Source organism: Gambusia affinis, linkage group LG02, assembly GCF_019740435.1.
Source record: "Gambusia affinis linkage group LG02, SWU_Gaff_1.0, whole genome shotgun sequence".
Lineage (NCBI taxonomy): Eukaryota > Metazoa > Chordata > Actinopteri > Cyprinodontiformes > Poeciliidae > Gambusia > Gambusia affinis.
Window position 1 is genome coordinate 24113840 of NC_057869.1, and position 27240 is coordinate 24141079.

Sequence of the window (27240 nt, forward strand, 5' to 3'; positions counted from 1 at the left end):
GCAGTCGAGCCAGAGAAACCTAAATGTCTCCGTTGTGCAAACCGGTTTGTTCAATTTCTTTGTGACGGAAATAATATGCTCGTCAGTCATCGGTTGTTCAGCTTTGATGAAATGTCAGTGAATGGTTGAGGCGTGGCTGGTGTTGTTTTGATTTCTTCTCCCACTGTAACTATCAAGAACTTTTCATTTGAATATTTTTATTGGATTCTCAGCAAAATAAATCCCCAACCAATACATTCAAATCCACATATCTATTATATAGATATAGAAACAAAGCAAAAAAAAAAAAAAAAAAATCTTAGTTGACTTTATGCTGAATTGACTGGGAGTCTCTCAATATGGCACAAGAATGATTGCCACGCTTTGTAAACTGTGTTGGCAGAACCATGTACAAGATGCCTCTGTTGTTCAACTTTGAGATTTGAAAGCAAGTCCTCAATCTGTCGTTTATGGGAAGGGAGTGTCTCTTTTCCATGGTAGGAGTATGAGTTGACAGGCAATCAATGTGGAAAAGGCTACAGCTGAAGCTTGCCAGGTGGATACACTGCATATCTGAGGAACAACCCCAAATATTGCCAAGAGAGGGTTTGGGGGAAAATCTATGCTCCACGACTCAGACAGGGTCTTGAACACAGTTCTCCAAAAGGCCTGCAGTTTTTGGCTTTCCCAAAACATATGTCCAAGTATGCCTTTCTCACTTTTACATCTTGGACAAGTCTCAGTTGATCCTGGAAAACACTTTGCAAGTTTACTGTTTGACAAATGAAGCCCTATGAACCACCTTAAGTTGTATTAGGCCATGTCTGATACATATTGATGATGTGTGGATAAGCCTAGTTGCCTGCTGCCACTGTGGTTCAGTTATTCTCAATCCCATCTCCAGCTGCCACTGTTCTTTAATTTTGTGCTGCTGCTGTATGGATTAATGTGTACACTGTTGATATGGCACAACAGTGTACACATGGTATGGGATCCACTTCCAGGAATTCATAAATCCAACTCAGTCTGAAGCATTGATGAGTAATATTTTTTTAACAAAGCTCTGCAGCTGCAGATATCGCCATCAAGGACTTTTGCCTTATTCTTCCAGTTGGAGTTTAACATTGAAAGTTTATCTTGCAGACTTGTAGACTCCAGATTCCAGTGGTTGTGATGGTGATCTGGTTCTAATCATGTCAACACATGGCTTTACAAGACCTGAGGAAAACTGAGCAAAATCCTTCACACAGTTTTAGTGACGTGCGTTGATCTTAGCTACTCCTGGCAGCCATGTAATAACAGAAACCTGTGTATGTACATTGTACATATTGTGGTACATGCAGAAAATCATGTGTTAACACCAAAGTGTGTTACTTCTGCTAGAATAGATGACCAGAACATCACCCCACACTCCACAATAACCCTGCAGGAGGCTGCATTACACTATGTTTTGGGAATGTGTTGGACTCAGTGATGCCTGAAATAATGTGATTGGGATATAAAGTTGCAGAATAGCAGTTCTTGTGACATATTGTGTCTAGATAAGAAATAGAAAGAGAGTGGGCTGAAAAGAAATGTTTAAAAACCACTCCCAGTGTGGCTTGCTGACATTCGGGTTAATAATCTAAGACATATTTCAGCTCTACTGGTCTGAGTGTGTGGTGGTGGAGATGATGATCAAATTTTTTTTATGTCAGTCATTCTCATACTTTCTCACAAGTGTTGCTACATGTAGATGGGTTTGTTGATGTTTTAACATCTTTAGAGCTTATTTTTGAGCAGCGTACCTTTAGTTAGGTCTGGTAGAACTGTGGTTTTCCAAGAGTATGGTTTAGAATTGGATTCATGATGCTTTATCGACATCTCTTGTCAATGTATATGCATTAAGTATTAAATTAACATTGTTCTCTCTCTGTCTCCCAGTGGCTTTAGCTGTATAACGCATCATGTTTGCTCTGAAAATTTTGTGCCAACACTGTTATATTTGGAGTGGGTTGCAAACCGCCCAGCTGTACGCACCCACATGGGTTCGTATTATATTTTGCCATCAGTGGAGTTTCTCATTCTGCCACTCTAATCAGCTGATTCCAACTCCAAGGAAACAGAACTGTCTGCAGGGGAAGATGAAGCAGATACGAGTCCAGAGCTAAAACACAATACATCAAGCAGCTGAATGTGGTTGGGTTGTGTGCTTTCATAGCAGAAACATACATGCACAGATGAGTACAGCATGTACAGGGAGTATTTTTGTCACAAGGGTAACTGTAAAATCACAATTAGATAAGCTCAGTTCTGCTCTTAAAACTCTGCTATGCTCATCTGATTCACCTGTATAGTTCAGATCCAGCTGCCTATTTAGAAGAGCTGCAGAAAGATGCGCTACCCTTGCTCAGAAAGATACACATTTAAAAGACCACAGGCACAAAGTAGAGGTAATGATACAAAATAACAGTATTTTATGAAAAAGATGCAAAAGGTTATTGCATTAACCTAAAATTCCATTTATGCTATTTTACACTGCACCTTTTATTTGTAAAAGACGTAAAAAGTACTTTTATCTACCATAGCTCAGGGATAATATAATGAAAAAAATTTAGAGGTTCTGAAACAATAGCTATAAAAAAATATTTTGAGACTGTATCCAGCTGACCGGTCATCTACTCTGACCATCTACACTGTAACTATTCTGGTCATCACAAACGGTGTTTTTGTTTAGCTCCCGTCAGCCTTCAAATGGCTCAAACGCTAAGCTAATGAGAAGCTTCCCTGAGGCAAAGACGCATCAGCGCAGTGTAATGAAGGAAGTAAATCAAGGATTAAGCAATCAATCCAGTATGTGCTGTTCTACCAGAACAGCCAGGCGTATTCTTCAACTTATAAAGCAACTTGCCTCCGATTGAACTAGCAGTGGAGTCTGTCATTACAATCCTTTTAGGGATTCCAAATCCTTCTGTGACCTGTAATCTGAAAGTCTCACCCTGTGACTCTCCACATTATTAAAAATAAAAATTCACACTCGGTATATAATGTTCCTGAGAGATTGTATTTCTGAAATGTTTCTCTTTCCCTGGCTCGTTCTTTGTGCATTGTCTTTCTCTCTTCTTCCTCATTGATGTGAAACGTAAGACTGTCCTTCACCCCCCGAAGCATGGCTTTACAGAATAAGTTGCTGGGCTGATTGTATTGTTGATGGCATAGTGTTTAGGACAAAGGACCTGCTGGATATGTTGTCTGAGAGCTGAAGCTGCTCCAACTCCAGCTTTAAAGCTGTTTTCATTTTGTTTAAGGAGGGCAGGGTTTGGAGAAGAAAACATTCTTTCTGAATGCCACCAAACGTTTTGCGTAACGAGTTTGTGCTGAATGAGAACTGATTTCATTTTGAACCACAGCTTGCAGTTTATCAGAAAACCATTTCTTTTCCCCTGAATAGATGGTGGCTTCAGAGGAAAACATTAACTCTTGCAACTTTACGTCACTAGGGAACTTTGTGGACATTTACTGTTTTAAAAATGTTCGAATTACATATTTTAGAATGCAGTTTGGTACCTGAACTAGATTTCACTTGTGCTATCACAATTTCTTACTCATTCAAAACCATCACAACTACTTCAGTCTACATTTGGCAAATTGCTGAATCAGTGATATTGTTTATTTTGGCACTTTTGCTAGTGCTATAACCACAAATGGTAGCCTAAAGCTTCTGCTTAATCTTCCTTAAACAAGTTCAGATTTCAAATCAATCCACAAGCATTTAGAAGTTTTATTTCTTAGCAATAGTACAAACGTATGGACTTACTATGTTTGTTAAAGGTGTCCAAATACAGTCATAAGGTTAACAGTGGCATGCAATGCGTTTTAGCTCTTTTACCTGATGTGTCATTAGTTATTTGAGAAGACATAAAAATCCATCAAATGTTTTTGGCTTTTTGTGCCACTTTGTTCTGTCACCTTCTTCTTGTTGCATGTCGAGGCTTTTAGAAGCGGCTACTCTTTGGAGACTTCAGTAATGGGTTCCTACTGCTGCTGCAATTTTTACACCAGAAATGTACATGAGTTGACTTTAGTCTTTTAGAAAGCCTTTTGAAGCAGAACAGCAGTACTCAGAAGGACACGACGCATCATTTCATAAGTGGATGTGATTGTTTTGTCTGGCTGTCCAAAAATTACTTGTCATGCAAAATTGCTTTTGCATGACAAGTCACAAAAATCATGTTGTGACTTGATTTTTAGTTTCTTAGTACTTTCTGATAATTTCGTTGCGCAACAAGTGCCATTTTAAGAAAATTGTTTAATTTTCAAAGCTGCAATTGTAAAAGAAGAAAAATGTGCTGATTCATGGTAATATAGTTTGTTTTTTCATCCTCCTGTGAAGAGTTGTTTGTGTTGGAGTCTCTTAAACCTTTGAGGTATCTCCCACACTGCTAAACCTTAAAGATTTAAAGGCTGCAGTTTTGCATCACCTAACTGGTCGCCTTTAATCTTTGCCAGAAGGGGTGAGGCTTGATGAAATCCTCTTTTTTGCCCTCCCGCTTTTTAAACATATGTCTACTCTTTGGGGCTTGGATTATACAGATTTACTTCTTATTTATGTTAATCTGTTCTCTGATTAGAGATCTGTTGCAGGTGACGAACTAAAACACCGGTGTTTAAAAAATAAAAAATGATGGCATTGTTTAGCTTTGCTAGATGATAGAGTGTAGATTGTTCACCAGCTCTTTGAACAGAATGCACTGTCTCGGTTTCTGTTGTTTGTGGTCTGAACCCTAAACAGCCAGGTATAGAAGATGACCTGTAGGCAAAACATACCCACTACACTGTCAGGTCGACTGATTTTTCATCCCCCCTTTTGTTTTTTGAATATATATTAAAAAGAAAATAGTCTTAATGCTTGAGCCTACTGGGTAAACACAAAGGTCAATCCTTTAATACATAAGAAGTGCTAGTGCATATCCTCACATGGGTCACATTAGTGAACTTCCTGAGTTCGTACCACATCATCTGCAAGGTCATTTTTAATAAATTTTTTTGTGTGCAAAATTTGACAAAAATATTGAGTACCACATTCAGTATGTTTCTAAAAATTGCAATGTTTATGGTTATTCTTGGTGAATCGGTGATCAGACTCCCTGATCCCAATCTCTCATCTGTGTGTTGTGTACCTACCTTCTTCTACCACAGATTATTCAGCATAAATAGAAACCAAAAGAATTTGTTTGCATCCTCTTTCCATGCAAGTTGCAAGTTTTTTCCTTTGTATGTGTTGATATTCTTTGTCCGGTTTAAAATTGATACATTTTAATGCAGCTAAATGTGATCAAAACTGAATGAACTAAAATTTATTTGGTAGGCTGCAAAAAGTCTACATATAAACTATTAACATATTAACGTTCAAAACCATTATGCCCAGACCAAAGCTACAGCTTTGAAACCATTAAAATTTCATGTACATGTCATGTTGCTCCTACGATATAAAACTTAAGAAAATTCTAAGGAAAGTTAGTGACTGTGTGGAGTTTGTTGTGGGTTTGCTCCCCACTCAATCCTTCCATCCTACACTTATTTGTGGACAATTATGGGTTTAAACTAAAAGATATCACACATTTGAGATAACTTTGTCATGCTAAAAGCAGCTGTTATGCAACGTTCAGAGTGTCTAACTGAACCCGACTGATCAGCAAGCTAATATAAGGTTTGAATGTTATTCCATTAGGAGCAGATTATCAAGAGGTTCTAATATTCTATACAGTAATCACTTTTACTTAAATACTATTCCTAAATTAATCAAATACTTATTAAATATTTCTCTGGTGTTCCGAACTATCTTAGTCTGTTCTTTTGTTTAAGCTGCCCCAGAATATTTATTTTATTTATTTGTTTTTGTTAACTTGGCTGAAGCTGCATTTAATTGATTTTTTTCTTTCCTATATGTTTTTACTTCCAAAAAAATATTTGTGATGTGTTGACTATGGCAGGCTGTCTGCACAGTGTGATCTCAGTAACAACAAATGAAAGTCATAGACTTGTCTGCAACATAATGTTATTTTAGCAGGAGGCATTCAATAAACAAGTTTATTTTAAAGACAAATTAGATAATGTTATACGTTTTTGCTTAATGGGTTTGTTTTTAAAGCGATACATTTATTCAGTATTATCATAAACCATGAAATTTAGCTAATTTCAATCTCTAAGAACTTCGAAAAACATTTCTAACCTGCCATACGATTTGTCAGATAAAGCAAACTGACTCATGCAGCCCACGTTCATGGAGACAATAATTTGGAGAAAAATAACTTCTACTTTTGCTGAGAGTTTAAGAAAATAATAGTAAATTCCTAAAAATGTTTTTGTGGACTGAAAATATTTATGTTGACCAATTATTACAGCCAACCTCATTGATTATTACATTAACAATTCCTGTTTTGAGGATTGGGACGGATATGGACAATAGGCAGCAAACTGTAAACGAGGATCTGTCCAAGTATATAATCGGCTGACTGTTGTTTTGGCTGAGCAGTAAGTGGCAGTCGAGCGACGTATGATTTTTAGGATTAAGGTCTGGCTCCACGGGAACTGCCGTGAGGTCATCTCAGCAGAGCTGCCCGTCTCTGTTCCCATGCTGTGCCTGTCCTGGGCTGCTTGGAGCTCAGAGCTCAATCATGCCAGAGTCCCCTGAGAACACAAATGTGCATGTTGTGATAGAGTTACACCGTGCGTTTCCGATTGTTTGTTGTATTTGATTTTTAAGGCATCATCAACCGAGGCAGGCTGTGTGAGTGATGCAAGCCGTCTGTTTGTTGTATCATTTAGAGAGAGATAACCGGTGTTGGGGGAAGGGGACGTCAGATAGGGGACTGGGTTTACTGACTGAGTTTGAGTGGGCTTGGGCTGACATCAGCTGTTCCTCGCTCTCACACAAACTTGCACATACAACCAGTTATGCTGAGCAACAGGAGCACAAAGATTTTGCTGATGTGGAACAAACTGGCTCAGATAAAGCCTCTTTAAACCATTCTTTCTCTGTTTGCATGCTTTCTTCTCTCTCCAGATTGTTTTTTTTTTTAAGAGTCTAAGCCATGAAAAAATGTGATGCAAAACAAAACTAAATTCTGGACTAAATTGTCCAGAAGCTTAGTTCAAGTGACAGTGTTGCATTTTTTTTGCCAGTAGCATACAGTCAAACTGGAACAGCATTTTACAATCCGATGTATTTGCTGCATTTTACATGCAAGGTATCATTTTGTTTTGCCACCTCTATTTTCCATGTAGAACCCAGTTGATGTAGAAAAATTCAAAACTGAACCTGGCATGCTTTTTAGAATGCCGTTTAGAGGGCGTAACCTTAGAACAGCCTCACCAAAAATTAGAAATAGTGCTACAGAAATAACAAATTTTTTACATGGGGTTTTAGCTCATACCGAATTATACCTGTTTGCTGAAAATACGTGCCACATAGCAAAAGTTGATGAAGTGCAGCAAACATAAATCAAGAGGAAAATATGTGGGAATGAACAATAAAATGTAAAACTGTAATTGTTGCATAGCCGTTCCAGTCTATGGTACAGAAAAATCAGACTCATAACCCTGTTGAAATGTTTTAACATTAACAGATTTGGAGAGCATTCTGCTGAAGGGCACTTCCTCAATCACATAAAGGACTCCACGAGCCTGTTGAGGAGAGGAAATTGCTGCCGCTGTCGTAACAATGAAGGGAATTAGCTCCATCAAACATTAATCTATGAAGGTTTTTACAGCAGTTATGTTCTAGGCACAAAGAAACTTGACCCTGCAAACCAATGTAAAATTTAACCAGGCTGCCAATTTGGACTTCCAGGTTCTGCTGGTTCAATGCACCCTCTAAATGTTTTGGTGCACAAAATATTGAATCACATTTATCACAGTACCACTGCCTGCAGTTGCAAATGACTGTAAAGATGTGGTATTTGTTTGGATTATAGATTTTAAGTTTGATGCATGCACATTTGACATTCTAATAATATCTCTGGTCTTTGAAGTATATTTGGCAGAGGTGCTAAAGATTATTTTGAACATTGTGAAGAAAGAAAGAAGCATCAGGAAATTGTGGAGAAATCGTAATAAATATTGTCATATATTCAGTAGTATAAAGGTTTTCCTGATGTATAACACACCTACTCTGTGCCTTTAGACCAGTGGTCCCCAACCTTTTTATTACCGCGTTACATTGTCTTGGCCCGATTATTGCAGCCTGTGGGGTTTTCCCTGACTGGGAGCGAGAACGCAGCCTGTTGAATGTGACAGGTAGTCAGTCAGAAAGTGCGGTGACGTAAGAACGGAGGGAAATCCCAAACAGTTGACATGGCAACTGAGAGTCCGGTGGACATCGGAGGTGATATGTGGAAATGTTTATTACTACATGTAAAGGTCATTTTTATATATATTTATTATACGTGGTTATGTTTATTCAGTTAAAAATGTTAACTACGAAAAAACATAACTCGCCTCCAAATCATAGTGCAGTAAATGGAGCGGCTGCTCCCGCCATCTTTTATCAAACGCCTTTTCTTTTTGTTACGTCTTTTATCTCTTAAAATGAGTCCACAAACTATCACTACTGCTTCTACATCGTCATCCGTGTTTGATTATTCTAAATTCACGTATGGTATGTTGGTGGTTTTACTGGCTTTTCTTCTAGAATTGGTGTTTGTGAGTGGAATCGGTTTGTATGTGGTGTGCTTCTCCTGCCATGTGGCTGGACACACGAACCAATCGAACCTGTTGGACTTTTATCACCTCGTGTCGTGTGTGGTCACAGAGGTTTGGAAAATCGGCCGACAATCCTTAAATCAGACCTAAAACTCACAAGCTCTGCTCCTCTCATCTCGTCTCGACCACTGCCCTAATGCTCTGTGACTCTGGTTGCTGTGGTAACTTTTACATATTCCTTCAAAATAAGATAGGGATGTGCCACAAAAACGAACACTTTCGTGAAAATTTTAACTCGCGATAACGACTAATGGGAGCCCTGAGCTTGTTTCTCTGCAACGAGACGGTCCTATCTGGGAGTGATGAGACATTGACACCCGAAGTGTTGCATATGCACAGAGTGCTTTGGTCTCTACATGGCAAAGCAGTTTGAAGCTTCATTGCCTCAAAAACAAGCCGGTCACTATATCATGCAGAGCTTGGAATGTGGGAATCACCTACCGAGAAAAATCCATTCTCTTGTCTCTTCTCTGGGAAAAGAAACTTTCCAAAGACATCTGATCAGTTTCTTACACATTTTGCGTCTTGTAAGCTCAATGTTGGTGTGCAAGACGTAACTGAGAGAATCTGGTTAAAGGATTTTCAAAATAAAAGATTCTCCAGATTCAAATAATACATAAAACGGAAATATTTAATTATTTCTTGTGCGGCCCGGGGGTTGGGGACCACTGCTTTAGAGCATAGAGTTAATACAAAGTATTTTATCTCCCAAGTTTCTGATAGTAAAACGCAGACTGTCCTAGGAACAGGTCAAACTACCCTCAAGTTGATAAGTAACTATTCTGCTTCTTCTCAGCATTGATGCTTAACAGTAAACATACATTTCACAGATGCATCTCCAACATGTTATACCATGTTTGTGCCACTTGGGGTGAAGGCAGTTCTGTTTCAAAATTCAGTGAACCATTTTAGGGTGTTGGCTGCAATGCTGTGTTTTTAATCCATTAAAATGACATGTGCCAAAATGATTCACATTCACATCATCTCCATAAACAAACCAGTGTTTAGAAATATTTCTAAGCAACCTTTTCGAAACACCTTCACTAAATAACATGAAAGTGAGGTGGCACTACTTTGTACAAAATTAGACATCTTTCTTTGATATTTGTTATAGAAAAAAAAATCAAATCAGAGGAAAGTTTCTATAAATAGCAAGAAATGGTGTAGAGAAACAGTGTTGCATTTAAAATTAATCTTTGTTAAAGACGTGTTGAGATTTGGAAAGAAATTTTCAGTAGAAAATAGTCAGAAGAAAGAAAGCAAGTATTTTTCAGGCAAGTCCAGATCTGCTTTATAAATTCCAGGATATTCATGAACCTCTGATTTCTAAGAATATTCATCCTGAACATTTGGTTTTATTTTTTAAAAGAAAGACCATCATTGTTCTTCTTTGCTCTCAAGAAGCTTTTATCTATATATACTTTTTTTTAGCTGACTACATTAGTTTGTGAATTTACATACTTGGAACAAGCAGTTTTCCAAGGCAGAGAAAGAGAGAAAATATCCAATAGTAGAACAACACCACCTTTGAGCTAATCTCAATAAAAACAATACCAATTTGACCTACTGCCCCCTCACCCCTCTCTCAGCCACATACCTCTATGTCCGTCTGCATCTGATGACTTATGAATGCTGGCTGTAGAAGTGTCAAGTACCAGCATGCCCAAATATTTGCTTGTGTAACCAAACGCAGGCAAAATATTGTTTTTCTTTTACCTCTCTATAGTCTCATAATTTTCTTGGGATGAGCTCACAGCAGCCGTCATTCTTCAGAATATTTATTTTAGCCAAATAACACTGGTAGATATGAAATATTTCTTGTCCCTTCCTGATAATAGAAATTCAAATCGTGTTTTGTATTTTACATCTTTAAGGTAGTTGTTTTATTATTAACTTCCTATGGGGTTTTTTCCTCCATTTGTGTCAGGATGTTTTTATTGCCTCCAGCTCTGTCTGCTTCATCATTGTTTGTTTTTTTTATTATTTATTTTATACATCACCAAACCCAGCAGGGACAAAATCAATAAAATCGGCATCCAAGCCAACCAAAACCCATTATACTGCAAGTTTATTTCTTCTGGAGGGGAACATTGTTGTTCAATGATAATAATAAGGAAGAGTGACGTAAAAATATTACCTAAACTGGAACTATAATCTCATTCATAAGTTTGTGAAGCACTGTCCTCCTCATCATACAATATAACACATACCTTGGTTATTATTAAAGCATCTTTTATTTCCAACTGTTAGAAATTAGGTAATTTTTTTTGGATCTACATTGAAATGTGGCCACATAAACATTATCATTGCAATTCATGCCAATTGTATGCGTTCTAAAAACTAAAATATCGTATTGGAAGAAGATATGTTTTACACAGATATCATAAAGCATAACAATTAATAAAAGTTTTGAAAAACTGCAATGCCTCCAGTACGTATGCACAGTGCTTCATTTATTACACATTTTGTTATATTTCAGCACATTCCAAAAAATTTTTCCCCTTCAACACTGTTTAATGGCAATGTGAAACATTTATGTAAAGCTTGAAGTTTAGGTGAGGTACCTCCTGTTTTCATTGATCATCCTTGAGATGTTTCTACAGGTTAATTGGAGTCCACATGTGGCAAACTAAGGTGATTAAAGCAGATTTGAAAAAGGCACACATAAATTTAGCATTTTTAATTTCTCAGTCTTCCTAGACTTACGGTAAGCATACAACAGTCTTCTTGTTTTTCTGATTATGCCGAGACTATCTCGACTGGCAAAGTGGCAGGGCAAAGTTCATGGTGTTTGGGCAACTGGAGAGCTGATCTCCTGCCTTGCTCTCGGAAGCAAAGAGAAAATAGCTTGGAAAAGCTTTGGCCTCTGGGTCACAAGTCATCCAAAAGTGTGTGACCTGGCAGATGGATTGATGAATAGTCTCCATTTATGGTCTGTGGGCAACCCTAGTTGGAATGTCTACAGGGATTCACCAGGAATCACTCAGTTGGGCAAATGAAGTAAAACCAGGCAATCATGAGACTTCCATCTGTCCATCCATCCTCATACAGTAGATTTGATGGACTGAACTTGTTGTTTTTCTGTCCACCACCAGAGGGTGTGGCAGTCTTTCTTCTACTTTCAGTCCAGGTAAATAGGTCTGTCATAGCTGCCTATGGCCACTACTTGATGTGCATACCAAAAATTTGACACCTGGTCTGGGACATCAGTTTGCACCTGACCTAATCCAAAAAGAGACTTTCTCTCTGTAGCATCGACTTACCTGTCTCTCACTGACGGATCGAATGCAAGCCTGCTAGACCTAGTCACTTTCACACCTATCCTTTCCACTCCTCTCCACATTGTTTATTTCACACGCAGTCCCAGTCTTTCCCTCCTCCGCCCTTTTTGTCTTTACTCCAGGGGGTTTTCGGTTACACACAACATGCCCAGACAGTTGCGCACAGTTCACAGGTCTTCAGTCATAGATCAGAGGGATGTGCGTGAAGGGGCAGGGTCTAAAACCGCAAACGGCAGTCAGAGAAAATCCCAGTTGAATGAAAAAGGCTCGCGGTGTGGCATAAAGGGGAAGTATGTCATTTCGATTACGTATTTAAAGGCGCACTTACCATTTTTCCTAATTCACACGCAATGTATTGCAACATATTCAACAAAGTATTTTCTGCGTGCCATCACCATAATCCTGGATGTTGAACGTCCTCCTGTTTCTCTGGATTGTTTTTTTTTATTTTTGTTTGTATTTAATTTTTGTATGTTCACTCACCTTTCTTTGGCAACAGCTGCGATTCACATAATGTGTGGAGATTTCTGAGGCACAGTTTATGCTATTTGAGGGTCTCTGTAACTCTGAACTCTGCTGGAGTATTAGCCATTAACTTCCATGGTGGTATATTGCACCAATAAATCAAATTGTCACTGAGGTATTCACACAGCATGCAGCTATGTGTAATGTCACAAGCAGGTATCTCTGTGGAGATAAATGATAAAATTAGAAAGCAGTGACTGGAGTCATTTCTGAGCATGTCTTTAAAGGCACAGAGATTCTGTCCTAGTCATACTAGTTTTAGTTTTTTTTTTTATAGTATATGTGGTACCTTTAGTTTAAATTGTTTTCATTTAAATAATAATTATTTTTACTTAACAAAATTCACAGCTCTGGTCAAATAAACTGCTTGGTCAAAACTTTAAGAATATTATCTGTCTGTTGGAAAAGTAACATTTCAGTTTTCAAACAAAACTGAGATTAGCTATGCAACAAATATGGTGTTTTATGACCATAAACACTATTTTCTGATACGTTATTAGTCACAAAAAATAAAGCATACATAACTCATTCAAAAATAATTCAGATAAAATCAAGGTAAATATTTTAAACCAAAACTACTCTGGCATCTTTTAGAGATGACCAGTTAGATATAGAGGTCTTATGTAGTCCTATGTTAATGATAAGCATTTTCCAAGATACAGATGGTTTAGATTTTAGAATAGCATGTAGTTCTTCTGCCATGTCAGTTTCTTCACCTGTCTACCTAAAACAGCACCCTCTAGTGTACTGGAAGGGAACATCATATCACACTAAATAGAACTTTTGTATGTGCATATCACTGATTTCCCTGTTTTATTCAGCATACTTGTTTTTCAACTTATGCACTTCCAACAGATGCCTACAAAATTATTTTGAAGAGTTATTGTATATATTTTTCACAATAATAATTTATCAAACTTTAGCAGTCAAACAAAGTGCTGTTGTGCTCAAACAAGCACAAAGTGCTTCTATGCGTCATCTTTTGCATAGAAATTTCTTCCCATGACTAGCACAATCCACAAGCTCAACGGTCACTTAGGGTTTTTCCACAGGTCAGAGTCCCTTGTAAAAAAAATTTAAAATAAGAAAATGAATTGATAAAAACACAAACTGACATGACAAATGGGGCTTAGCTCATGTTGGTTAGAGAGTGACATAGCCTGTATTTTACCAGCGCACCATCATTTGGATGTATTGATCAATCTTTCCAACTAAATTTCCTATAAGAACTTTACAGGCATTTCAGTTGATACCAGATTAGTAATTTAAACCTAAATAATTTCTGATTTGATGATTATTTTGACTTTGTACCAGGTTGGGGCATGACTTGTTGCAAATCTTATTTTTAGTAATTTTTTATGAAACTCAGTGACTTTTAGTTTTGTATTATTTTATCCTTAGTGAATTTCGCACCTTCTTAATAGCTTCATGGTAAAATTGCACAAGTTCAAAAACTATTAAATCATCATAAATGAGTATTTATTTTAAAGCATTTCCATTTGATCCTGGCTGTGCGTGGCTTTCTTGTAGTTGGACAGTGCTCAACAATGGGCACTAATTTCTGGAGGAAAAAATTACACCAGTGACGACCTTCATAACCTAAGACCTCAAAACAAAGCCTTCTGCTTGTTAATTGTAGCTGAGTTAACGCTGATCTGAGAAAGACAGGTTTGCCAGCTGAAGAGCTAGACAGTTAACGACCCAATTGTTTGGTGCTATCAATGTTTGAAAGCTTTAATTGTGCAGAGTGGGATTTCAACTCGTAAATTTCATAGCAGCCAAGGTTTCCACATTGTACTTCTTTCTTTGTGTCTTATTGGTGTGGAGTAAATGGTGGCCCAACACCTTTATTTTTGGTGACATATTGGTGTTAAAGAATCATTGCAAACACTTAGGAATCCTCCTGATCGCTGGTGTAAATTGCTTAATTAATTTTTTAAAATAAAATATTTCTTAAAAATCTTGATCCATTCATGATGCAATGTGAGTATTCCCTTTTTGTCGCATAGTATTAATATTTTTTGTATTTTTCAAAAAAAAATAAAAATATAAAAAATCTCTTGGTACCCAAGTACTTTGCTTATAAATGTCAAAGGGTTTAGATTATATGACTTAATATCTCTTTGCAGATGTCTCCTGCAATAACTATCATCCTCTCACTCATAATTTAAAACCATATCAGTCATTTCATTTTGCTGAACACAACTATCATCTAACACATTTGCGTGTAGTTTTTATGTTTTGGATTTGGCTTCGGTCTGTTGTCATGACCAGTTAGATATTTTCTGCCGGTGATTTCATCTGTAAGGATATTAGACACCCATTAGGGCGTCTGGTAGCTGGGAGGGGGAGGAAAAAGAGGTGTTGGAAAAGATGTACAGCCTGTCAAGTGAGGGCAAATCTGAAGTGAGGTTGACAAGGAATTCTAAGTGTAGTATTAACAGACACCAGAATAATCAGTGAAGACAGGTAGGGACCTAAGCTACCTCATGCAGTGTCAGGTGATGTTATGTCTCAAAGGTCATTCTGTTTAAAATAGAAGCTTTAGGTAATGTTTTTGTTTCATTTGTACAGGATTGAATACCATTACTAAGTACTAAGCAGGGTTTTTTTTTTCAAGAGATAAAATAACAAAATTCTCAAAACAAAATGAGTCTTCTGCACATTTTTAGGCAAAATAAGTTGAAACTAAAATCCGTTTGTTGGAATGAGGTGATAGGTAATTTGTGAACACCCTTTTATATGAAAACAAATCAAAAATGAAAATACATGTACAAGAAAACAAGAGATTAAATGTGGACTTTGGTAAAAACCAGTGCAGGACTCTATTCTATCTATAATGTGAACAAGCAGGTAGTGTTTGTTTAAGAAGAGTTACAAACTACATCTGCTACACAGGATTTTTAAGATTTAATTCCAGATTCACTGATCAAGGAAGGAGCTCACAGTTGGATATTATAGTCAATAAATAATATTAATAAATGCAGACGTCTTATTAATTTAACAGGTTCTAAAAAAGAAACTTGATTCTGTGGGATTATTGTCACAAGTTGCTATCCTGCTATAGGGCAATTAGTAAAAATCTGTTTTTAGTTAGATATACAATTATGGAATATTTTTAATTCGTTCTTAAGAAAACATTAGCCAACCTGAAATTTAACCAATTGCTCTATTAGACAAACCACCCTCAATTCATCTCCCCTCTACCGCAGAGAATAATAGCTGGTGTATGAATCCTATGTTCAGATCCTGTATTTGTGTTTTGTCATGTGTATTGCGGTGTCATTTGGCAAAAGTTGGTTTTGCCAAATTTAGTTCTTACCGTAACTTGCACATACTCTAAAAGACTTCAAGATAAATATTTGCTAATCTTTCTTAATTATGCACTTATGTCTGAATAAATATTTCTCAGGAATACTTCTAATCATTAGATTTGTGAAAAGTGCAATCTCTTCTGCTGTTATCTATTAGGTTAACTCTAGCAGCCTCATGAGCTGAAGGATGATTCACTGAAGGATTAGTGCAACAATCTTCACAAGATAGTAATTCAGAAACAAAGTGGTCTTCAGTCAGAGGCTTATTGATATTGCTGCAACACAGACTACAGGAGATCATTCCTGCCCACACCTGTAACCATTTCAGATGATTCTTGGAAGGCAATTAAAGGAAGAGTCCTTACATCTTTTTTCTTTTCGGAATTAAAAAATTGTTTTTGAATTGAACTGAATTGAATGTGCTGTTGAACTTTTTGTTGTTTCAGTAAAACTTCAGGAAACCTGTCATAATACCCAGCTATATCGCATTTTTTTGCTTTTACCAGTACCTTTCAAGTTCTCTGTGTCAAAAAAAAGAATCCTAATCATAATCCAAAACCCTTTATTCATAAGATGAGTTCATGACGGTTGTTTATTTTTTTCACAGGACATTAAAAATGATGCTTAAGCATGGAGGTATCTAGACTCCTCTTTTATGCAACAAGTATTGTTCCAGCCCTTGTTGCCATCGTTCCTATTATTAACTAAATGGATTCCCAAGCAAATCCACACACAAGTGCACCCGTGTGAGATATTTACGTAACCGACATTTGCAATGGCGACGTGCCATTTTGGCGTCTTTGTCTCCATGCAAGGGTGAGCAGCTTTCGTAAGTTGACACCTACTTCTTCATATGACATGTCATGTGGAGGAGGTCTTTTTGCATGTTTGTGAATATCACTGTTGCTCTGTAAACGCCAGTCTGGCAGCAGGCGGTAACCAGAGCCCACAGGGAGCTGATGCCGTGCGTAAATTAAATGGGCCCTCTATGCATTCTCCTTTCCTTGGGGTTGCTGTGTCTGTGCATTTTTCCCACCGAGAAGTTTTGCCTCATAAAAGTGAAAGTTCTGCTTTTAATTTGTGTCACAGTAAGTTAGTGGAAGTTGAGCTGTGGATGTGGGGTTGAAGTTTCGTGTGACTATGTGTAAAACGCCTGATTAAGCTTTGCTACTTTACAGAATGGATCACGGTGCTTCTGTCTTCAACAGTGTGTCCCTGCATCCTTAAAATTCATATAAGAAAAGTAATATGGCCTTTAACATGTTGTCACAGATCCTAAATTTTGTCTTGACAGAACTATTTAATCTTGTAGATTCTGTGTACTTGTTTTTCTTGTGGGACTGTTCTGTCAGGCAAAAATTTGGTTACTCAGACCTCTTCATTGCATGTAAGTTGTGACATATAAGGCTAATATACCCTGGCTAAGTAGCTACCTCTCATTTTTGTGTCCGTCATGTATAAGTGCAAATTTGTCATCAGTGGGCTGGACAACATTTGTACATTTCTGACGAGATACAGGTATTAAATTCCATTCTTTATGGTCTTTAAAATGTCTTAAATTTGAGATGGGCAGATCTACAGAGATGAGCGGGTTATCTAGAGGTTATTATGATTCTGACGTGTCCTGTGAGGGTCTTTGCAAAAACTACTTCAAATGATCTCCCCTGACATTAATATTTTCACTTTGAGGCAGTAGGGGAGCAAGGTGGGGGGCAATGTAAGCAAGATTTTTTTTGGCTGGCCTTGTTTTATGTTGGCAGTGATGAAAGACACCAAAGCCATTACTCATTGTTCTGGCATGCCCAGAATGTATTATTAGCTCCCGTCTTCCTATTAGTCTCTACAGAAAGGTTGGAGGGTCAAAAAATAAAGAGGTAACCAGTCTGCAGGGCTGTCTGCACTGCTGCTGTTTACCAGGGAGGGGGTGATATTTTAGACCTCAGAGAGCTTGCATATTTACCCCACTGAGCCTGACTGACCTTGCCATTTGGTGGTGTGAGGAAGCTGGAACCACGGACAGTGGAGAGACGAGGCAAAGGGAGAAACTGTCTGGTTTGATAAGCAAGTAGCATTTGAAGATAAGACTCCAGAAAGCAGGATTGTTTAAACAGAAGAAGACTGAGTTAAACAGGAGGTTTCAGGAGAGAAGCAAGGAGGGGGTGGGGGACTTGGTGGGAGCAGCGACCATCGGTGGAGAAAGGCAGCCAGGCTGAGCTGACTCTTCCCCAGAGGAGGAGTTGCAGTTGCCGGCCAGGGCAGGTCCCGGTGCTGGCAGGGCTGGCCCTACTGCTTCTCCACCTCCATTCCTTCCTCCCCTCTCACTCCTCCTCCATTTAACTATCACCCAAACTGCTGAGCAGTGATGGAATTGCGAGCTGAGCTCCTAAGCAACAAAAGACAGCTTAGAAAATCTTAACAATTAAACTTTTCTGCCTCTAGTAAGAGGGGCGGGGGGAATTAGTGGGTCACCGCTGGAAAGACTTCTTATCCTTTTGTCTTATCTGTGTTTTTGCACTCACTGGTTGAGTGCACTGAGAAGACAAAGGAAGTTGTTTTTTTGTGTGTGTAGATATTTTTTTCTTCATTTTTGTTTTTACTTTGTAAACCGGAACAGTGGCAACGTTTTCAGTAGCACGGTGCAAGGACCAGCTCCACTCACCCAAGATGAGCCGCTGGCTGAAATGCACCTCCATGCACTTTGTATGTATTCTTTTGTTGTTGCTTTTAAGTTATTTCCTTTTAACAGGCGATTCATCTGGGTTTGTGATTTTCTAGATATGGTTATGTAAAGTCAGACAAAGTTAAAATAAAGGAATACCTAATCATGCATATAGATTAGCGGTTATTGGTTAACTGGCTACATTTAATCTAATTACTCTTATAAGTTTGGTTTGTTTGTACTGAGATTGGATATTCAGTATAAAGGTCATGTTTTTTTTCTTGGAGAAGGACTCTGTTCCACTGTTTTGTATCTTTCACTCATGTGTTGATGGGATTCATTGCTGATTTAGTGGGTTTGCTGTACAGCGCATTCTTCGCATATTCCTGCTCTAACTTGTGTCCCAAGCAGTTGCTGTGGAAAAACATCAAAATTACTCAACCATTGTGTTGTTCTTTTTAAGTTCCCAAATATCTTTTTTTTTTTTTTTTATCTAAAAGAATTGAAAATCAAAATACCATTCTTACTTTTACCCATTAAGCCAGGAGGGACTTCTTCCTTATATGGCAGCAGTTATCCTTACATGTTGAATCAAGTCTCTGCGGAGAGAACACATTCGGTTCTGCATGTCTGATGGTGTTACTTGTTTGTGACAGAACACAGACTGGAACAAGTACGATGATCGGTTGATGAAGGCGGTGGAACGTGGCGAGGTGGACAAGGTTGCCACTGTTCTTGGCAAGAAGGGCATCATTCCCACCAAACTCGACGTGGAGGGACGCTCTGCGTGAGTAAACAAACGCACACAAACACCGGTATGCTGATGTAATAAGCAAAATGGATGAAATTTGTGCTAAGCACCTTTATATGTTCCAATCAAACTCCTAAATTTAGTAAAGACTACCCATCAAGAACCCCAAACATTACCATTCTCTCCATACCACGTGACATTCCACGTCCCATCCCTCCGTTAAGGAATCTAGCGTGGAATTTCCTTAATGATTACCTAACCAGTTGATCTCTTTTTTATGTTCAAGGTTTGAATAATAAAAGTTTCATCCAGCTGCCCTGCAAAGGACATATGTTCCAGTTTTATGTTTTTGTGTCTATTTTTTATATTTAGAATTTCCCCTTTTCCTGTCCAACTTACTTGAGGTCAATGTGGGAGTTGGCATAAGGAATGTTTGTGGACACGGAGATCTTGACCACGCTGACCAGAGGCTGTTTATGTAGTCCTTGCAGGAAATGACTCCCTTCCAAGTCAAATCAGATCCACTACGCTGTTCCCGACAATAACTAATCCATTTAGGCCCCTCTGCAGAAAATGATCAGGATCAGCTGATATGTTGAAGAACTGGCTTAGAGCTGTTTAGTGAGAACCAGAGTTTCTTTTTTTCCCATCCAGAATATTATGATTATTGGTCCAACATGTGGAATTAGAGTTAATTATTGGACCACTCAGCATCTGTTGTGTGTATAAATATCTTTATGCACCCAATAATTGCCTGCTGTTATAATCAGGTTTGAATCCATTTTTGACCACTTTTATCAAGTAACCGTATCTGATGGTTTTGCAGTCACGCAATCAAACTAGAACCGGCTGTACCTAGGCCTGTCACAATAATAAATTTTGCTGAGCGATTAATTGTTTCAAAAATTATTGCGATAAACGATAATATTGTTTGAAGACCTTTGTACACTGATTTAATGGAAATGACGTAATAATGCATGCGATTTCCTGCCAAAGATGGATGCACTTTATTTTCAAAAGAACACTTAACACTGGAACTGATAAACAAAACAACCAAAACCAATAATAAAATATATTCTCAGTCTCCATTAACAAAAAATGTACTTGAATTAAAAACTAAACAACATAAAGCCAAAATATAAATAAATACTGCATTCAACCAAAAGAGTGCAGATTATGAAGTCTGTATAACATATTGCCCTTCAGTAATCATAAGATTTAAATAGAGAAGATGGACACATCCGACTACCTGATGCAATAGTTCATACTATAGGATTTTTTTGCCCCGATTTTCCCCTTACAACAATCTTAGAAGTTGGGCGTTCTAAGATTGTCGCTTGTGATGTCGTAACCGATCATCCTGTAGTGTGTGGTGTGTTGCGGTAGATCGTTGTGACCGCTGGATCTAAATCAGGGGTTTTCCCTGACTGGGAGCGTCAATGCAGCCTGTTGAATGTGACAGGTAGCCAATCAGAAAGCGCGGATTCCGAGGGGAGGAGTTGGAGCGAAATTGCTACCGCAGTTGATGGACCCGGTAACTTTACAGCTATTCTTTGTTAATGTGACATAAATAGGTTCTAATGATTTTCATTCAGTCAGGACGTTACGCTGACACTAGAGCCACATGCATTGCAGATAGATTGTAGTAAACATTGATTAGTGCCTGGTTTTAAAATGAGTTAACTGGACTTGTAGCCATTATTTTGTGCCCATTGTTGGACACTGCACGGCACGATCGAACTTGATCGAACCGTTATACCTAAGATTTCTGTTGGCTAATGTGTGGTCTCTCAGGTTTTGATAATGGGCCGACAGCTCTAAGATCGTATAGTGTGCGCTATATATAGATAGTGTGAACCTTAAAATGAGGTTGATAGTTTTAATTTATTATGCGATTAATTGATTTATTGTTTATCGCAATTGCCCTAGTTGTTCCCAAACAAAGTCATTCTCGATATCTTGTGTTTAGACTGATCTGAACTATTCTACTGTAAATATACTCAAATGAACTCAGTATTTTGGAAAAGAGGTCAAGCTTTTACCATAGTCTATCCAAAACGCAAAAAAACCCACAAAAAACCTGAACCATAATCACAGCTCTTGACGGTCTGTATATAGTTTCAGCAGGGCCACACACAGACCGCACATGTCCGTGGCATCCCAGCCTTTGCAAAAGCAGACATGGGAATGTTGAACGGTGATTCCCTGTAATCACGAACCTCTGAGGAGGAACTAATTACAAACAGTTAGTCCCTGTACATGATCGACTGTGCCTTGGATTAGCCTTGCTGTGTCCGGCTAATGAATTCAGCCCAAGCCTTTCTGTCTCAGCCTCCAGCTGAGTAAACAGTTCACATCTTTCCTCTGGCATCAGCCTGGTCCCAGTGTGGCAGGCCCACCCATAACCCGTACTTATTCTGTGCCACCGTGTCAACGAGGGGTCAAACAGCAAAGCAGTCTACATAATGGCACACTGTCTGAGGCAGGTGCTGGCTGCGGCCTCTTGAGTAGGAGGAAATTATTTTTGACAGAATTTCTCCAAACATGCACAATTGACGTCCTTCCTAATAATAATTTTTATGTCTACTATCACAGATTACAGAGCTTTTAACTTGCAGAGATTTGCTGGTGGAAATCGTGCACTGTAGGTATTAAGATAGTTTTAAAGCTTCAGAAAACGGTCTTAAAAAAGTGCATTGCTGCAGTGTTGCAGCTGTCATTTTCACCACGGATGTGGGATCACCATATGGTTTAGCTACATGCATATACTTTATGGATCACTCTTCCAGCTCCTTTAAAAATAGCTGGCCTGTAGAGGGTAAAGATGAAATGACACCTCCACTCTCTGAAAAGCCAATTTCAAAGCTTGCTAATAAGCTCCTATGTTGTAAAAATGCACATTTGTCTGTGACAGTAACAGCAGCTGCTAGCTGCTAGCTTTGTTACTGTTAATTTGTTTTGGAGTGACCTGCTGCTAAGATCTGATGGAGCATAGGTGGAAAAGTCTTTAACTCTTGGCATCCTCTAAATGACTTCTTACTCTTTTCTGGATCTAAACTGATCTTGATTTAACATCAGATAATTCATTAATGACATTTATAGGAAAAGTAGCTCACAGTTGCACTCACTTCCTCTCTGACGCATCACAATTTTATCATAACTACAGAAAGTGCACCTCTTCACTTTGTCATTCTGTTAAATGTGTTACGAATGATTTATTTAGTTGTTATACGGAAAATGCTCCTGCTCCTGAACTTGTCACTTGTGTCCACCAAACATGATTTGCCCTGGTCTGCTTCCTGTCTGCTTTGTTGCCCCTCCGAGGTCACGACCCTCCTCTGCTCCCGAGAGGACCAGCATCTCCTCGCCATCAACACGGCTTTTAATATCCACGCCAGTGTTGAGGTGACAGCCTAGCTGTCTCCTTGGCAGATACTTCGGAGCCTGGTGTATAAACGGGTTCATGTGGCTTGAGGGCTGACAGGCTGAGATTAGTTTACATACAGCGGCTTTGCAGCCCTTCATGGCTGGTGGCAGCAGAGCGACCGCGGATTACATCAATGAATTTCAGCTGGAATGTTTCAGGTTGGGATTGATTATGGAAGACATGGCGTGAAATTGATCAACTAAGGATGTTCTTTTCAAGACAAACTTGCTCTTGGTGAAATATTTGAAAAATTGATCAATTTGAAGCTTAAGACCGATGAATTTGTAACATTTTTAGCCCACATCCAGAATCCATATTTTATGCATATAAAAATGTGTGATTCCAAGTATAGAACGGTGTGTTTTCTATTTAATTTAAAAGTGCCCACATAAAGTAGAAACACCATATTATCTTCCTACTCGTCATGGAGGGTTCTTGTTGTGTACCTCAAGAATGCTGATCTTGCTGTCAGTATGGAGCCAAGTCTCCATTTTCAGTTTGTCCTTAAGTTTCACCCTCCCTCTCCTCTTCACCAGGTCACTTCTTCATTTGCCTGTCCTAAATCTCTGCCTTCCCCTCGCTGGTCTGTCCATCTCATATTTGTTTTTCATGTCATATCTCTTTGCCATTTATCTAAACTCCCAGGTTTCATCTGGCAGCCACGCATGGACAGCTTGAATGTCTCAATCTCATGCTGGGACACAATGTCGACGTTACCGCAAAAGACGCCTCTGGTGAGTTTGGGTTCAGCACAAGATATAGCCTTTGAAGTGTAACATAATATTCAGCACGTGTGTCGTTGAAGCCAAAATGTTTTTAAGCTACAGAGAATTAGTATTGAACTTGTGTTGAATATTGAGCCTAATTTAGCCTAATTTAGTTTTAGTTTTGCAAATATTCTTTTAAAAGAGGGACAAATATATGCAGAGGAAACTTTGATTTCACAAACAAAATAAAAAAATTGTTCTATAAAGCATGGCTAATGTGTCATTGAATTCAAAATATTAAAACTACAATACGTAACTTTTATAGAAATGTTTTTTATATATTTGTTTCAACTGTCACTATGTCATGACATTGTGTTATGAGAGATAATCTGTGGAAAAATCCAGCTCCTTGTGGGTCCTACTGGCTAGGAGGAAGGTCTTAGTGTTGTCAGTAATGAGCGTGTGTGCGCTACTCAATGTGCTGATGGAGAAACGACTCACCATTATAGAAAAACTTATTGCGGTCATTGGTGGCTATGCTAACTAGCCTGAACATTGGTAGCAATCTTCTTAAGTAGGGATGGAGCTGTAGCGTAGCAGAGAGCAAGGGGGAGGGTGCGTGTAGTGCACGCATGAGGGTGATTGACAGCACTAAGACCCTCCTTGCTTTGATTGGTGGTTTTGTTGTGAATTGGTTTATTTCCGCTGATGACAGAGGAGCTAAAAAATGTTTGTCACAGTTTATCCGTCTCATCTTATGCTGTCAGAACATAGTAACAGTATTAAAATTCTAAAAACTCTGAATAAATACCCTAACCCAAGCTAAAACATTTAATGTTTTATACTTACTTGTTATCTTACAGTTAACTGGTTAAGACCAAAAACTTTTGCGAACTGGGTCACAGTGGTACATTTACATTGAACTGTTATGAATGCCTGGTTATGGTCGTCAAACTACTTGATATTTCAATAAAATCGATACAAAAAAGGGAGTTATTTCAAGAAAACACATTTGCATCAGTATCAATGCAAAATCTGGCATTTTCCTCCCACGTTTATGCACAGCCTTCCATAGCAGCGCTGCAGAAACAAACACTCATCCCTCCTCTTCCTGCAGCCGCTCATCTAAACCAATGGAAATTGGCAAAAAAAAGTTCAATTATAGATATTATAGACTTATGGATCGCCTGCAACAGACTGGCGACCTGTCCAGGGTGAACCCCGCTTCTTGCCTGGAACGTCAGCTGGAGAAAGACACCAGCAACCCTCCTGACCCCTCTAGAGGACAAGGGTGTTAGAAAATGGATGGATAGATATATATGGATCAGATTATACCACAATACAATCTGACTTTTAATTAACCACATAATTGAATTCAAGCTTCAGATGTCACTTCAAGAACATTAACACTTAGTGTTATCTCATCTCCTGTTTTGCTTTACAGAAAAGCAGCATTTATGTTTTTACATGGCTGCTGAATTGCCTGCTGCTAATTGATTCTGCCTTAATTAAGATCATAACGATACTGTCACACAATTATTGGTTATACTTCCCTGATCTTATTTAGAGAGAAAACGCTATGCCTTCAATGAAGCTTTCCACAGTATTGTATTAATATGTGTTGGAATGGAGTTTGCATTTTAATTAACCCAGAATTGTTCCATTTGTCTGCTTTAGGAAAAACTGCTCTTCATCTGGCTTCAAAGTATGGAAATTCTCTGTGTGTGCAGAAACTCCTGCAGGTAAATTGCATTTTATTATTTACCTATAAGAGAGAGGGGAAAAAAGGCACAGTGCTATTTATTATTCATGTGTTTTCTTCTCCATTAGTGTTCACACACAGTATGTCTACACGCCATTGTATTTTGGTTCCAGTCGCCCTGTCAGTCAGAGCAGTTGTCCCTTCAGTCCCCTTAAATAATTATTGCCGACCAGCCCTCACCGCTGAGCCCTCTCCATATCAGGGCGCTGTTGAGTCATCAGGGCCCCTCTGGGGGCTTACGTGTTTACAATGAGAGGGATTTCTCACCAGCATTGTGCTCTCATTGTTGGAGACCTTTCCCCTGCCTCCATCTCTCACACGGTGGTGATCTAATGGAGGTTGTGGCTGTTGGCAGGGGATTGTCGGCAGTGTTGACAAGCTCACTCTCCTACACTCCTCTCCTCCCTCCCCACCCCATCCATTCTTAGTGCCGTCATCACACCTCCCGTAGCAGCTTGATGCCAACAGCCACAGCCTCCCCTATCTCTCTCAGTCAGCCTGAACCCTCCAGGTATAGGATATCCCCCCTCTGCTCCAACACTCGCTGCCAGGTTATTTGAGCATGTAGATTATTTTTGCCACTTGTTGCTAGAGAGAGCTGGGTTTTAGCTGGCAGGGCTTACCCAGCAACATCAGGCCCCTATTAGAGTCCTCAAGGTTTTCATCACGGCCCCTCGCCGGTACAGTAGTACGGTGTCCGACCAGCTGAGTGAGAGATATCACGAGTATTTCAGCACAGCGCCGTCCGGTGTGACGCAAGGCGCCTGCTGCTGTTGCTCAGATTGCACGGTCCAGCCAGCCACTTGGGGAGAAGTTATGTTGATGATGAAATTCTACCCTTGTTCACAGTGGGAGCATTTTACTAAACCATTCCTTAAATTAATCTTCGTAACATTTAGACCAAAGAGTTTATGTTTTACCAAATTATATGGACGAAATTATAAGACACTAAGGCTATGTTCACACTACAGGCGACCCATATCATACTTTTTTTTTTTTTTTTCAACATTCAGATCTTTTTGCCCTAAAAGAAATCCGATTTCAGCCACTGCTATACGTGGTACTAAATCAGAAATGTATCAGATTTGTTTCAAAGAGTCATTTAATTGCATTTAATGCTAATTTTACATTATATTTCTTTACCAGAAGAAGCAATAAAAGATGAAAAAAAATTGCTAAATTATGAAATTACAAATGAAATTAGGATTTTAGCTTACTGGATGTATTAACCTGGTTTTTCTGTGAAAGAAAGGAAAACATTGAAATGAAAATAATAAACTGTGTGTCAAGCTGAACTTCTGCTTCGTTCTAGCACAACTGTCCAGTCGGGAACGTGGACCTACAAGGACGCACTGCTCTGCATGATGCCGGTATGACTCCACTTTACTCCACTTTACTCTGCTGGTGGCTGAACTCGGCTTTAACTGCTAACATGAATATTTCTACTCGGAGAAAGTCAGCAATGACTCAACTCTTCTAGACCAGACTTGACTTCACACTACTCTTGTGGCAGCTTGACTCTATGGTAGTTCTGTATCATATAAAAATCACACCTGCTTCCTACATAAACATCACAAGAACTGATCACGTTCTAGCATCATAAATAGTCTTTTTTCTAGAGCTGCTGTCTTACTGGGACAATTAAAATTCTTTAACAAGGGATTGATTTCAGGAAGGGGGAAGGTACTTTCTCATAGTTTAATATCCTGAAGGCTTTACTGTTATTCTGACTATAGTTATCTCTCTCTCCTTTGTAGAGATAATAATACCCTCAATAGCCAGACTTTCTTTATGTATTCCTGCATCACAAGCTACTTTGCATTTAATATATGCCATATTAAATGAGTTGATTTTAGATTTCTGTGCTGACATTTAAATACTAGCCTCTTCAGTCTTTAAATCCACAGACTCCAGCTGTAGCAAAGTGGATCTGCATGTACCTCTTCCTGTTAAATGGAGTGAAATAATTGTAAGTCTGTCGCTTCTTGTTTTCTTTTTTTTTTCTCTCCTCAGTGATGGCGGGCTGCACCTCCAGCGTGAAGCTTCTTTGTGACAACGGGGCTTCTGTAAACATCTCTGATTTTGTAAGAAAC

General features: G+C 38.7%; 1 protein-coding gene across 3 annotated transcripts in view; it reads left to right on the plus strand.

Moving 5' to 3' along the window:
* Window positions 1-27240, plus strand: part of uacab (uveal autoantigen with coiled-coil domains and ankyrin repeats b) — a 43647-nt gene that overhangs the window by 4263 nt on the left and 12144 nt on the right. For 2 of the 3 annotated variants that reach the window (XM_044135275.1, XM_044135292.1), the window contains exons 2-6: window positions 19157-19287; window positions 23324-23412; window positions 25063-25127; window positions 26460-26517; window positions 27161-27231. In XM_044135275.1, coding sequence (XP_043991210.1) covers window positions 19157-19287; window positions 23324-23412; window positions 25063-25127; window positions 26460-26517; window positions 27161-27231 — 414 coding nt within the window. Of the gene's footprint in view, window positions 1-17846; window positions 18542-19156; window positions 19288-23323; window positions 23413-25062; window positions 25128-26459; window positions 26518-27160; window positions 27232-27240 lie in introns of those variants that run through there. The other variant, XM_044135283.1, reaches the window with a different exon arrangement.